The 14,260-nt window shown below is 36.2% G+C and overlaps 2 protein-coding genes across 2 annotated transcripts; both read right to left on the bottom strand.

Moving 5' to 3' along the window:
* Window positions 1-1,335: 1,335 nt before the first annotated feature.
* Window positions 1,336-4,448, bottom strand: LOC120092563 (RAN GTPase-activating protein 2). The gene is made up of 2 exons (XM_039050688.1): window positions 4,186-4,448; window positions 1,336-3,353 (listed from the first exon to the last, which is right to left on the bottom strand). Exon 2 carries the CDS (start codon window positions 3,324-3,326, stop codon window positions 1,710-1,712), a length of 1,617 nt encoding a protein of 538 aa, XP_038906616.1. The 5' UTR covers window positions 3,327-3,353; window positions 4,186-4,448; the 3' UTR covers window positions 1,336-1,709.
* A 2,317-nt stretch (window positions 4,449-6,765) lies between these two features.
* On the bottom strand, window positions 6,766-13,849 carry LOC120092619 (ARM REPEAT PROTEIN INTERACTING WITH ABF2). Its single transcript, XM_039050765.1, has 19 exons — window positions 13,447-13,849; window positions 13,111-13,268; window positions 12,528-12,697; window positions 12,331-12,451; window positions 12,175-12,249; window positions 11,982-12,076; window positions 11,675-11,750; window positions 11,312-11,419; window positions 9,898-10,026; window positions 9,702-9,770; window positions 9,478-9,537; window positions 9,236-9,359; window positions 8,978-9,117; window positions 8,611-8,674; window positions 8,433-8,512; window positions 8,089-8,153; window positions 7,884-8,001; window positions 7,640-7,764; window positions 6,766-7,241 (listed from the first exon to the last, which is right to left on the bottom strand). The coding sequence occupies exons 1-19, from the start codon at window positions 13,685-13,687 to the stop codon at window positions 7,148-7,150; spliced, it is 2,112 nt and encodes a 703-aa protein (XP_038906693.1). The 5' UTR covers window positions 13,688-13,849; the 3' UTR covers window positions 6,766-7,147.
* Window positions 13,850-14,260: the final 411 nt, after the last annotated feature.

Here is a 14,260-nt window from a genome sequence, read left to right as displayed (position 1 = left end):
TCTTCAATATTAAAATTTTAATTAAACAGAGGAGCTCCATCATTTTTAGTATAACTAAACATAAATATAAGAAATTCAACATTCAAGCAGTTAATTTATTATTATTATTATTATTATTATTATTATTTTGTATAGATACTTTTAATTTTTTTTCCTACAATGCTCTTTTTTTTTCACCATATGTTCAATTCTTACACCAATTTTTTCAACAATAAAAATAACACAAAATTTTAATTCGAAGTATTAAATTTCACAAATCTCAAAACCAAAATCTCTACCCAAAATTTGGCAAAACATTGAATTAGTAAATATAAAAAGAGCCAACAAAAGAATAACATTTTCAATCATTTGGGATCCTTTTGAATTGACCACAACAAATAGACTAATTTAGACTGCAAAAAATCAACAAAATCTTCGAATCTACAAATTTTGTGATGGACTTGTTTTCTTTCTTTTCTCTGCCACTGGTTGTCTTCAAAATCATGAGCTAAATTCTCAACATGTCTCTATGTATATTAATCCCAAATGTGTTAACTTTCACTCAACTACTATGGAAAATCTTATTAAAACATTTAATTCCTAAGATTTCTTCATGGTTCCACTATTCTCATTTCCCATTTTATAGTCTATATACCTTGATTGATGGAGTGTTTTTTTTAGATGGGGGAATGGAAGAAGGGAAGTGAGAGGGTATGGAAGAAGAGGAGAAGAAAAGACGAAAAATAGGGGACTATGAGGCCATAAACCGAAGCAGTGGAGAGAGAGAATGGAAAAGAGACAAGATGAGGTGTAGATAAACATTTCTCATCCATGGACTAACGATACGGATTTTTTTCTTTTTCTTTTTTTGGAAAAGTTAAAAAATAATAATGCAACTATTGAAAGTTCATTATTGTTTTTGAAACAAAATAACATCGGTTTCTACTCACATACTAACCAAAAGTATAATTTTGAACTTCTTTAAAAAAAAAACTTAAAAATAATATTAAAACTTTTGAAAATTTAGTGGTATCTTTTTTAAACAAAGAACAAAATCTAAAAATATTCTCTATAATTCAAACTTAGATTTCACAAAAGGATTATCTCATCAAACTCAATTTTAATAACCAAAGAAAAAGAAAAAGAAAAAAAAATCCAATTCAAGTTTTCAAAACCAAGTGCAATTTTATAATCAATTTTTTGTACCATTATAACAACGACTATCTATTATTTTAATTACTAGCAATTGGACATCAACCCCTTATTAAGAATAATTTGTATTATAAGATTATAGTAGTAATAAGAAGGTAGTCCATGCCTTAAGTAGGAACTGAAATTATAATGAAAGGATTTCAGTTGCTCCAATCAATACAAACAAACTTTTTAAGCTCTCCCAATCAAGTACAGAGCAAGATTCATCATTCAACTATTCCTCCCTCAAAAGGGGGGGTCAAGGGTGGAGTCACTGACAACAAAGGATGCAGATCCAGTTCATTGCAAAAATTCCTAGTAAGCAAAATAAATCCTACAACTACAGTCAATCTATTACCATGATGCCCATAGGAATTTTGTCGATGTTCTAGTCGATCGATGTTAAACTAGTTTCAATGCTCGAAATATACTAAAAATCCAAAACTAAAACAACATATGCCTCTCTTCAAATACTAAAGTCTGAGAGACAAATCTCGCAACTAGCCTAAATCAAAGAGGCTCATAAATAAAGAACCTCTCTAGTTCTCATGATTAACTTCAAGGTTCTTTAGTTTTGATCCCAATTCATCCTCGTCGTCGTCATCTGCTACAGATTCCTCGTCGTTGCCATCTTCCCCTTCGGGATCATTTTCATCCAAGGGCCCAAGCATATTTGGAAATTTCTTGAAAATATCCTTCAACTCATCAATGCCTTCATCAGAAATGAAATTTCCATTGATGTTCAGCAGTTGAAAACCAGGCTTCTGAACCACAGTTTGAGCTAAAACCCGAGCACCAGCTCTCCTAATTAAGTTAGTATTTAAATCAACTTCCTTTATTTTGATGAGACCTTCTAACGCCTTACTGATCTGGATAGTTCCTTCATCCTTCAGTTCATTCTCGGCCAAACTTAAGCCGGTCAGATGGGGCTTTTGAGCTATGCAAGCAGCTAATGCAGAAGCAGCTTCAGCTGTAATGTCATTTCCAGCCATTTCCAAGACTTCAAGTGCAGGAGCTGTGTCCTTTAGTATATTGGCTATGGCAATTGCACCTTCATCTTCCAAGTTCAGGTAACTCAAATACAGCTCCTTGAGCTCTGCATGATGTGAAAGGGCTTTACTCAGAGCAACTCCACCTTCCACTCCAAACATGTTGTCCCGAAGGTCAAGTTTCTTCAATGCGGTACAAGTCCCAAGTGCTAAAGATAAGGCAACACCCCCTTCAATGTCTATCCTTGTAGAGGAGCAACGAAAATCTTCCAATATAGAACAACGCTTTACAACTTCGGCGATAGCAAAAGCACCTTCATCGCCAGTCATGTTATTATGAAAATGTAGGATTCTAAGCTTATCTGTTGAAGGAATCAACTCGGATACCGCCTGAGCAGCTTCCTTGGAAATTCCATCATTCATCAAATATAGCTCCTCTAAACAAGACTGTGATTTCAAGAGAGAGCCAAAAGCTCTAACACCCTTCTCACCTAAGGCATTGTTTGAGAGGTTCAAGGATCTCAAGATGCTGCCTTCCAAAGCATCAGAGAACAATTTCATGACCTCTAGAGCTTCTGACTCTGGTCTTCCTGCAATAAAATCAGAGAGATCCACTTCTTTTAATTGATCCTTGAGGGACACAAGAATGGGCTCAGTAACACGAGCTGCTCCTAAACCAAAGCTTCTGTTGCTGAAACATATCTTGGTATAAGAATTCCCTGGCTCTTTCAAAGGCTTTAGAAGTTCTTCAGCTTCCTCTGCCTCGATAAAGGCTCGTCGACCTTTTGAGATGTCAAACCAGATTTCACGAGCACTAGTGATATCAGATTCAGCCTCCTTGTCTGCCTCAACTTTAGGACCTCTCTTAAGAACCTCAAGAAGAAGCCTGCTGCATTCCTTGGCATAGAGTTGCACAGCAGCACCCCCATCACCATTCCGCTGCTTTTCATAATTCTGATTAGCTGTCTCAAAAGCAATATCTTCAATTTTCTTTGACTCATCTGTAGCCTCTTCCTGACTAAGAGTGCCATATTTTTGGGTGAAAAAGGATTTGCTGGTTAGGTTATTTGTCATCCGCTCCACAAGCATTTTCCGAGTATTTTCACTAGGAGGCCACAATTTGATAGAAAATGGCCTACGTTCTGAGTTCATGGTTACAGAGTCCATTATCAAACGAGCTCTAAATCCAGCCGCCTACAGCAGGTACAATAAAAAGAAACTTAGTATTATAAGGAACATAAGCATTAAAAAATGACAGAAGTGTCTAGTTCTCAAGCAAATCCTATTCACTAGATAAGGGAGACAAATTAGAACACACAAGTCATGAACCGAAAACTCGCCCTTATAAAAGCAGAAGCAGAGTTATTTACCATTTCTTTTACTTCCACTAAGCAATCAGCCAATCATTCTTGGAGTCCAAACAGTAGAAACAAAACAGGACACATATTGGAAGAAGAGCTTGCGGAGTAGAGACAAACAAATATTCAACTTAACTTTGTAACATACAAGATAAAGAACCAAAGATCTAGAAGGTTAAAACTGAAGACAGGTTGTTGTCAAACCATTTCAAGATGACTCCTTTTTTTTCACAATAAATCAAAGAAACAAGAAGCAAGAAGCAAGAAGCAGTTTGGATTACAAATCAGGACAAACAACAGACATTCACGAGTAAAGCTTCACTCCCCAACCCCATATCCAACTCTGTGGGGGACTCTTCCCTTCCAAACTATTACTCTATATTATCCCTAAACAACAAGCAAAATAGATATGATAATAAAAACACTACCCGAAGCGGCCAAATGTCAAATACAGTTGAAGTGAAACAGAGAAGAAGAAGAATGTCAAAGAGATTTAAGGACATCTACCATGGATCTAACACAAGACTAAGCTTCATACACTTAAAAAACGAAGTTGAGAAGAAAAAAGAAGCAAACCCAGAAACGGATACAAGCAACAAAAAGGAAGAAAACCCTAGTAATGAAAAGAAAAGGGAAGAAGAAGAGAAGAGAAAAGGAGCGTTCTTCACCTGGTGGAGATGTGTGGAGGCGTCAGAGAAGAAGAGATGATAATATGATAGAAGGGAAATAGAAACTGAAAGAGAGGGAAAACGGAAAAGAAGGGAATTTGGATTATTAAACAGTATTTAGAGGGGCGAAATGCGAAGTCTGGGAAATGGTTCGGGTTTCGATGACGGCCTTTGTATTGCGTCCAACTGGCGGAAGCCAAACAGAGGAGTTTGGCAAATTTGAACTTTCAGGCTGTCCCCTTCCCCAGCTCCCCATTTTCCCCAAACTTTATTTATTTATTTATTTGAGATTAAGAGAAAACAGAAGAAAAAGCTTTCAGCTATTTTTTAATCATCTAGCGTATACTTCTCATTATTATTGGAGAAAAGAATAATAATTTTTAAGTCTAGTTTGATATTCCTTTGGTTTATAATTTTTTATTTCTAAATTTATTCTTGTTTTCTTTATTTTTTATTATAAATTTCTTATTTGTTTTAAGTTTTTAGTTAAATTCTCAAAATAAAAACTATTTTCAAATTAGGTAATTATTTGGCTTTTTTTAAATAAAAAAAATTAAGTCTATAAACATCTTTTTTCATCTATTCGTTTTCACCTTTTTTTTTTATCTACCGTTTAAGAGTGTTTACAAAACCATAACCAAATTTTGAGAACTAAAAAAAAGTTTTTTAAATTTTGTTTTTGTTTCTAAAATTTGGCTAGTTCAAATATGTACCTAAAATATGTGAAAATCACGAGTAAGAAATTATTAGAAAATTAGTACAATTTTCAAATATGAAAACCAAAATTCCAATAGTTACTGAATGAGATTTAAAAAAAAAAAAAAATTAAAAACATTATTAGAGAGGAAATAACAAAACAGAAAAATGAGTAGGTGCAAATGATGTTTATAAATTTAATTAAAAAAACACAATATATATATATATATATAGTATTCAAACGGCCCTAAGCAAAGGTGTCACTTTACTTGTAATATTTTAAATAAATCATTGATTGGCATTGTACTAAAAACATTAAATCTCGGTATCCATTTAGCTGTCAAAAAAAAAAATCCATATCGAATTAGTCATTATTGTCCTTTAAAGTATGTATTTGAATTTTAAATGGTGCTTTTATTTTAGTCCATGTCACTAACATAAGATGAGGAAAGATATTTTATTAGACAAACATGTTTTCCTAAGCTTAAGTAACGTTTTGGACAAATTACAAAAACCACCCATGAAATATAGTAAGATATAAAATTAGACCATTGAACTTACCATTATTATAGTTACAGTTGGAATAGAGGCACACATATAGGGGAAAAGACAATCATATGTAATTGGACCCATGATGCTCCCAGGGATGATATGAATTATGATGAAAATCAAGAAATGAATGTAGGAATCACGTGGGTGAGATGAAAATGTAATATGCTCACCTTTTTATCTATTTACATAATTTAAAGTAAAAATGTTGGCAGAGGAGCATGTGCATGTGGGTGCTCTTAACAGATTTTTATCTTATCTCAAACAAACTCAATCTCTACCATCATTTCCAACATCTCTAAATTCTCTCCACACATAACAAAATTCAAGTTTGTCTCTTCAAAACAAGATCCAATTCTTCCATACACCCTGCTTTTCAACTTTTACCTATTGAGTTCTCCATTTATTAAAGTGATTTTCAAAATTATTCTTAAATCAATTTAATGTTTGATTTTTTACTTCTAAATATAATTTTCATGTCATGATTCTAACCATTTCAAAACTCAGACCAAAATTCTTCTGCTGCTTATTCTACTTCTCTCTTCCTTCTTTGTTCTTAATTTTTTTTAAAAAAAAAATGCAGTTGTCTTATGAGGAACAAGAGGAAGGAGCGAGAAGCAAGAGGTCGAAGTAAGAAACAAGAGGAAGAATCTGAATAAAGAAAAAATCAAAAAAAAAATTAAAGGAACAAGAAAAATGAGTGAGAAGCGAGAGGAAAAATCTTGACAAAAGAAAAAAATCGAAAAACAAATTTATAATTATGTTTGATAAGAAACAAAAGGAAGGAGTGAGAAGCAAGAGGGAGGAACGATAATTTGTTTGAACATCAAACCCTCCCAGAACAATCTAGAGACAAGATAGTACTTTCACACACAACTGACCTAAACAAAATACCATTGTTCAGACAAATTTAAATCTTGGGCTAAATTTCATTTGGATTCCTAAAAATGGGCCTTCTGTAACAAAACCTCCTTCCAAAAGTCGCATTAACTGAAAAATGGGTGAATCAGAATTTAAAGATTTAATTTTTTTATTAGAAAAAAAACCATTTATCATTTTTCTCAAGTGTAAGCAGTAATATCTATATTGTCGACTCTATTAAACGTCTAAATAACTTGTACCATAATATTTTGGCTAATTTCCCTAGACCATAATCAAGAATTCTGATCTTAATGACCCAATAGCAATCAAGTTTGTTGAAAAAAATTACACAACACTATAACAAATCTAATTCTAACACCCTCATCTATTTTTAAGTATTATAACAAATATCCAATTTATAGAAGTATAATATATAAAGTTTTTGTAACTCAAAATTATTTCAAAAAATAAACCTTAGGAAAAAAAACTCTTAAACCCCTGAAATTGATATTACTGGTGTCAAATTTACAGTGTTCTCCAACTGAATGCCTCTTCACCAGAGCTTGGTCATTTGCGAAGATACATCAATTCATAAAATAAATGCAATGCATTTCAAGGATAAGATTCTTGTAAGGACTAAGGTCATTCTATCTAGCAATGGTATTTCTTACGACTTTATACAAAAAGATCAAAACCCTTACCATTAGGGAGGAAAAAAAATCAAAGGATCATGAGCCATAAAACAAATCAGCTAATTCGAACCTCAATCTAGCTCGGCAGCAGCAACCAGATCTACCACTATCTGTACATCGTGTTTTTTGGTTAGCGATGATGAATAACGACACAGTGCAGCCATCTACAGCCGTGAGCTCTGGAGATTAACCTTGGTCAGGGCTTTAGCAAAATAATTGCGGATCTCAGGAAGTATGCGCTGAATTAGAAGAGAATGCCTGCAAATATTGGCCATGAAGAATGGCTTAGAAAATGCAAGCAGAAACCATGTTTTTCCATTAATGCTTCTTTAGCTGTGCACTGTACATCTCTAAGGGCTTCTGATAGTGATACTGATACTCTCCATTCAAAGCAAGCACTGAAGGATCTAAATCTAAGAGTTTAAATCCTAAGTTTTTTTTTTTTTCTTTGATATCCATGAGTGTCCAGGCCAGGCTATATGTTGGTTGCAAAAATTAAGGAACTTAGATGGAGTTTTAAGTTAATTGTTTGATAATTTGTGAACTAGCACTTGAACAAGTTCGTAAAAGTTTCGTTGACTGCAGAAGAACTTCAGGTTAAAATTCAAGCAGAGGAAGGGTGAGAGATGAGGATAAGGTTCGAAGGAGGAACATACCCTGGCATTACACTGAGTTTTTCAAATTGTTCCAAGATATAGAGGATGCACGTGTGTCTCAAAGATATGGCATTAAAGGCCTCTGAGAGTTCATACATGCTTGAAACATTTTCCAATGATATATCCTGGCAAAGTTTAAGATTAACATATATATATCATATACATGTATAACAGCTTGAATTACACAACATGAGAATGAGAAATATCAGAAAACAAAATTAAAATTTGGTCATTCTTAGCTCACCTGTGCAATGGTATATTCGCACAATCGTTTAAGTCCCTCCAAGAGATACTGATCAGCAGCTCTCAGGAGATCTTGAGCAATATCCAATGAAACATCCACAGATCCGGTGTAAACAAATCTGTATGAACAGCTTAAATTCAGTTAATCGACATAATACTCTTTGCATTTATATTCTGATAACTTTTGGAACTGGAATTTTGCAAACCTCATCATTAGCTCAAAAACCTCCCATCTAATATTTGGAATTTCTATATCCTTAGCATCCTTCTCCTGAAACGCATATTAAAAGCAATCGGTGAAATTGGGCATTCTGAAGTGTACTGTTCCAAACTTCCAAGTACTTTAATTAATAGAAGTAAGAACGTGCTCAAGAACCATAAATATTAAATGTATCAAGTATGATCACCGACACCAAATGGGGGGAAATTTCAACATAAGCCATTATGACTGGTGATACAAAAAATACGGCTTGCAGTTGAAAGGCTAAGTCCCAAATTAAGCTAGAAACAAGGATGACAGAATTGGTTTTGAACACATTTGGACACTCACCCGATAGCCACCGTCAAACATAGCACGGAATGCATCCGACGAAGCAAGCAAGCAAATTCTGTGGGCATGGAAGCGTCTTCCTGCAAATGTCAAACGGAAAAACCAAAATTTAGATGAGGTCATTGGAAAAGGAAAAGATTATAAGTAGTTTTAAACATTAAGAAAAACAATAAACGACCTTCAACAAGAAAAGTCACATCAGATAGTGTCGGATTGTTCACATACTGCTCACCCAGGTAAACCTGCATGACATATGTCAGAATTACAGTACTAAAGAGAATAGTATCAAAATTATAGATCCTATGCCCAATTTTTCAGGTAATAAAATCAGAGGAGAATAAATACTTCAAACTCCAAGAAACTGAAACAGATATTTGAGGGACGCATATTTTTAACCACAAACTCAAAGGATCAAGGGCAAGAATTCTCAAGCTTGCCCACCACTCTCTCCCTTACACAAAGTCAGGTTTTCATTCTCAAAGTGAATGTGTAAAGTATATTTCAAGGCATATGTTGGAAGGGTAATAAATCTACGAACATCCTACCTGTGGTGTTGGGGATGGTGGAGCAGCATCCACAGGAGAAAGAGTCATCGCTTTATTTGCCAGCTTGTACAGCGCAACAGCACCATCAAACTGCTGCTTGAGACTTGAAGAACCAAGCAGACCAAGAAGCAACTCCAGACCTGGAAAACACATGCATTTATTCTACAATAAAATCTCCATTCATTAATAACAAGTTGATCCAGAACTGCACCCTCAAGGGAGAAAAAACCACAATGAAATTCTAAGAATATGACATGCCATTATTGTCGATAAATATGGTCCTCTGATCATCGGGTGAACAAAGATGAGCAAGAGCAAGAGAGACTCGTCTTTGCACAGCTTTCTCAGCTACACGCATTAGATGTAATAAGTGATTTAAAACCTAAGCAAGGAAAAGAATGTTATTAAAATTTGGAAAGTGTCCATATTGACAAGTCAACAGACTAGAACATCAGGAACGTCAAAGTCCCAAAACAAAATCGGTAAAAGTTATAGCTTACCCTTCCATGTATCTTCTCCTCTAATCTCTTGAGTGTCTTTGCTACACAATCTTTTGTTGCCTGAAACAAATTTGCCAATTTATTTAAGTCGTGACAGAGCAAGACAGTGAGGAAGCACAACTACTGAATAAGAAACTGTGGAATGTGGATAGCCTCCAATAATGCACACAAAGAGGGGGGGTATTTAACAGTTACAACTAGATAGATAAGGAAGGTTAAGTTACTTGCACTATAAATTCTCCATCTTGAAGCTTCTGAACTCCTCCGACCCTAATAAAATCAGATACATTATCCTGCAGAAGGAATCAACAATTACAGTTCATATCAAATTATTTAATGATCACAATTGTTTGGTAAGGCAGTAGGATTGAGACGCAACAATTCATCGTTAAGTTTATATCACTATCAAAGGTAACATACCTCATTATCTGCAAGCCCATAAAGAGCAAACGCTGCATTGTGTTGCAAAGAACCATTTTTTGAATCCAGAAGCTTCAGTAATGGCATTAGACCACCATTATGTGCAATACCAGCTTGATTATGAGTTTCCTGATAAGATAATTTTTTTATCAGTTTCAGCCAAGAAATTCACAAGACCTTGTCATTTAATCCTTTTTTTTTTTTTAAACAACTTAATACACAGACATCCAAAAACCAAGCCCACCAAAGGGGGCCCCCACTACAAGAAGGGACCCGAACTATACAAAATCAAATCTAAAGGATAGTTACAAAAAGACTTCAAAATCGAAGCCCCATGAAAAATATGAAACCAAACAAGAGACCAAATTTCTCTAGTATCCCTTTCAACCCCTCTAAACACCCTACTATCCCTCTCACCCCACAGCACCCAAGTAATAGCACAAACACAAGCACACCAAAGAAACAGGCCTCTCTCCCTAGATGGTGGATTGAGGAGAAATTCCTCGATCATATCTCTAACATCTCTGTGTCAGGCACTCAACATGCCAAATGTCTGGAAAAAAAAAAAAAGAATCCCAAACATAGCTCACAAAATCATAATGCCAAATAATATGGTCCAAGTCTTCCTCCACTTCCGACAAAGAATACAACAAAAAGGCCCAACCATCAGCGGCATCTTCCTCACAAGCCTATCCAACGTATTAAGACGGTCATGAAGAACTTGCCAAGTAAACAACCTCGCCTTTCTAGGAACCTTAATCCTCCACAACAACAAAAAGACAGACTCGCCAAGAGGAGAAGGGTTAACCAAACACCGGAAAAGAACTTACACAAGAAACCTTTCACAGGAACAGGACTCCAAACTCTCGCATATCTCCTACCACAACAAAAGGGATGACTCTCAAGAAGAGAACGGAGAACCACCACGTGCATCGTTTCTCCATTGGAAAGAGCCCGACGAAACCCGAAGGAAAATGTACAAGAGCTCTCATTCCAAACAAGAAAATTTGTCACAAAATGGTTTTTAAAAGAAGGTAGATGATATAACCGGAGAAATAACCCACAGAGAGGTCTCTCCCCCACCCAGTGATCTTCCCAAAAGTACATCTCTCTCCCTTCCCCCACCACACACTAAACCCAACGAGCAAAGACAGGGAGCTCTTTCGAGATATCTTTCCAAAGATTCCGGTAGGTGCCTTTAATCCTAAGAACACTCCATAAGGAAAAATAAAAAATGGGACAGCCAGAAGGAGAGGAATAGTGCTTTAGAACATCTTTATGAAGAATTATAAAATTTATTATTGGGTAAATGGAAGGCTGCTCTACCAAAAGGAATAAAGACTTTAAGTACTGAACTTGGAAAGCACACAAGGTGCCATTCTAAATGGAAGATAAAGAATATAGAATACGGTACCTGTGCCAACCTCCCCAATGCAAAAGCTGACATTTCTCGAAGCTGTACATCAGGTGATTGAAGCATCTCAATTAAGGGTCGAACAGCACCTCTCTGTACAATATGAATCTGCAAATGTTTGATTCATTCAGTAAGAAAATTAAAAATAAAAGGAGGATGCGCAACAGAAATTGAAGGGTGAAGCCATCCTTTGTAATAAAACAAATATTTAAGGAAATAATGGTCTATATACATAGGGCACTCTTAGAAAATGAATAGTTTACCCTTCTGTTTGCCAAGAAATCAAATAACAAGGACATAGATTCTCAAATCTCCCTTTCAAACTTGTTGGCATGAAATAATAAACCATCAATTTTTATTCACCTTACAATCCGAATCAGTTGCTGCAAATTGTCCAAGTAATAATGCTGCCTCCCTTTGGCTCTCAGAACAGCAAGAACTAACACAAAAGGGAAAACCTAATTCAGACTAATGGAGGTCAACTTTTTCTTCACAGCATAACTAATTATGATTGACAGAGCTACAATGGTATAGAGAAAATTTGAGAAGATAGGCACGAGAAGTGTGCTGACGCAGTAATATACAAAACAAGTTACCAGATTCCTGAAGTTACATGTAATGAAGAAGTAACAAACAAAAGATGCGACAAGAACCCTGAAGGTTGGAATACCTGAGTAATCCAATAACAGGTTGCAAAGCTCCTGCAAGAAGAACTTCTCTCTTTATATTCGGGGATGAGTGCACCAGATTTCCAATAACGCCAACCTAAAATCCATGAAATCCATATATTATAGAATGCAAAACAAATGTCACTTCATTAACAAATGCTAAATATTCAAGCTTGTGACATAGAAAAATCCTACCGCTTCATAATGTATAGCAGCATCCTCAGAACGAAGCATCAAAATGAGTGTAGGGAGAGCATTGCACTCAACAATCTGCCAGTTAACCAAGATAATGAATGATTTACATATAAAACCTACAGTTAAACATCCAATTTGAAGTAAAATGCCAATTACCTGGTTTTTGTTCTCATCGTTCTTAAAGGCCAACGTTCGTAATGCCCCAGCAGCAGCTCTTTGCACCTTTGTGTCAGTAAATTCAAGTAATTCAACAAGTGGAGGAATTCCACCTTCCATCCTGAATGTTTAAATCCTCATTGAGATCAGGTTTCAATCACAATTGTAAAAGTTAAAAGTTAAACCACTAAACATACCTAACCCGTGTTTTGATGAAACTGTTCTCATGGGCAAGATTTGTAATGGCATCTGCAGCTCTACGAATAACACTGTTTACAGCTCGAGAAGCACCATCCTTGTGTCTCTTCAATAGTTCGACGAGGTGTGATAGAGCCCCAATGTCAACTATCAGTTGCTGGTGCTCTGGCTGTTGATAAAAGGAAGAAATGGGTCAGAAATCATTTGCAGAAATGAATAGAGAATTGGAAGTGGGATGAAGTGGATAAGTTGATAACTGATGCACACGCATTACTAAGCGATGTTTTATTTATATTTAGATGCAAACGTCCAACAAAAGCCTGAAAGGGGTGATGCATGAGCTACAACTATAGACATGCAATCCAATTGAAAGATTTCATTTACTCTTGCAACACCTTGTGGAAAAACCTCAGACAAAATGAACGAAATAGTTCCCAGCTAACTCAAGTAGAGAAAATTTTGGCCAGTATCTTCTTAAACTAAAAAAAAAGGTGTAAAAATAAGTCATACACGCTATCGAAATGATAACTGGAAAACTTGTATGCAAATACGGCAGGTCAAACAGAAGAGATTAAATTTGACCTTTACAGCCAGTAGTCCAAGAGCAAAAGCACTTCCTTTCTCAACCTCGTGCTCAAATGGCTTAAGACTACGATCACCTTCAACAGTAGGCGGTGCTTGTAGATGTTTGACTAAAGCCGGCACGGCTCCACCTTCCACAATCACGTTTACTACTTCTTCTGGCAACCCCAAGAAAACGCAAAAATTCCAATCAATTAACGAAAAACTTCAAAAGAAAACGAAGTATAATCATCCTAAACAAGATTAAACCCTCGTAACTCTAAAGATCGAAAGAGAAGAAAAAAGCGTAAAAACACAACGAGATCGAAAGGGCGTTTCGGGAAAAAAAGAGTATACCGTTCTTAGCAAGCTCGGCAAGAACATGAGTAGCTCGCTTAGCAGCAGCTCGATCGGCTTCCTTCCATGAAAAAGTGGAATTGAGAATTTCAACTTGATCACTGACCTCGGTGAGTAACGCTTGCTTGGCGTCCCCTGTAGGTACAGAGATCTCCCGTTCTTCTTCAAATTCCTCCTCCAGTTTCCGCTTATGGCCTTTCCTCTCTGGGAGACTCTGATCTAGGCGCTTCGGAAGCTCCATAAACAACCAGAGTAGCTTGGATAACGAGAGATGGAAGGAGGCTGATCCAAAGAACCAAATCTGAGGGGGGTTTGATCAAGTGGGAAAAGCCGAAAAGGGAGAGAAAGAGGAGAAGAGAGAGAGAGGGGGGGGTGTTAGAGGGTAGTTTAGGAAATTCGCACGGTAAATGTTTATTTTTCAGATTTCCCTCTTCTTTTGTCTCTGTGTTTTCGTTCTGGCTCGCATTTAATCAAAACCGGTCAAAAACTTCCCCCGCTCTGGACCGCACTATTCATTGTCGATTCGTAAAAGCTAACGTGCGCTCCCGCCGGAAAAGTAAAAAGGTCAAAAATAAGGAAACTTCTGCTAATGTGCGCTAGAGGCTGCCCCACAAAATTTTAGTGGGCCCGAATAAATCCACGTTTTGTCAACAACGGAGGCCCATCTTCCCCTGACATGTTAATGGGCCGTATAATGATGGGCTTCTGCTCTCGTGAAAATAAATGTCCGCATCATCCAACGGCTCTCTCTCCCACCATCTAAAGTAAATGGGCTTATTCATGCACGTAAACCAATTGGACGTGCGTGATTGTC

This window comes from Benincasa hispida, chromosome 1, assembly GCF_009727055.1.
Source record: "Benincasa hispida cultivar B227 chromosome 1, ASM972705v1, whole genome shotgun sequence".
Lineage (NCBI taxonomy): Eukaryota > Viridiplantae > Streptophyta > Magnoliopsida > Cucurbitales > Cucurbitaceae > Benincasa > Benincasa hispida.
Note: the sequence above shows the minus strand (reverse complement) of the source record. Positions and strands in the feature narration are given on the sequence as shown.

Excerpts from the sequence above, each read along its gene's own strand:
- LOC120092563 (XM_039050688.1), bottom strand. The coding sequence starts at position 3,326 with ATGGACTCTGTAACCATGAACTCAGAACGTAGGCCATTTTCTATCAAA.
- LOC120092619 (XM_039050765.1), bottom strand. The coding sequence starts at position 13,687 with ATGGAGCTTCCGAAGCGCCTAGATCAGAGTCTCCCAGAGAGGAAAGGC. Across the intron at positions 12,698-13,110 it reads TTGGACTACTGGCTGTAAAG|CCAGAGCACCAGCAACTGAT; the intron begins GTCAAATTTAAT and ends TTTTATCAACAG. Across the intron at positions 8,154-8,432 it reads TGTTTGACGGTGGCTATCGG|GAGAAGGATGCTAAGGATAT; the intron begins GTGAGTGTCCAA and ends TATGCGTTTCAG.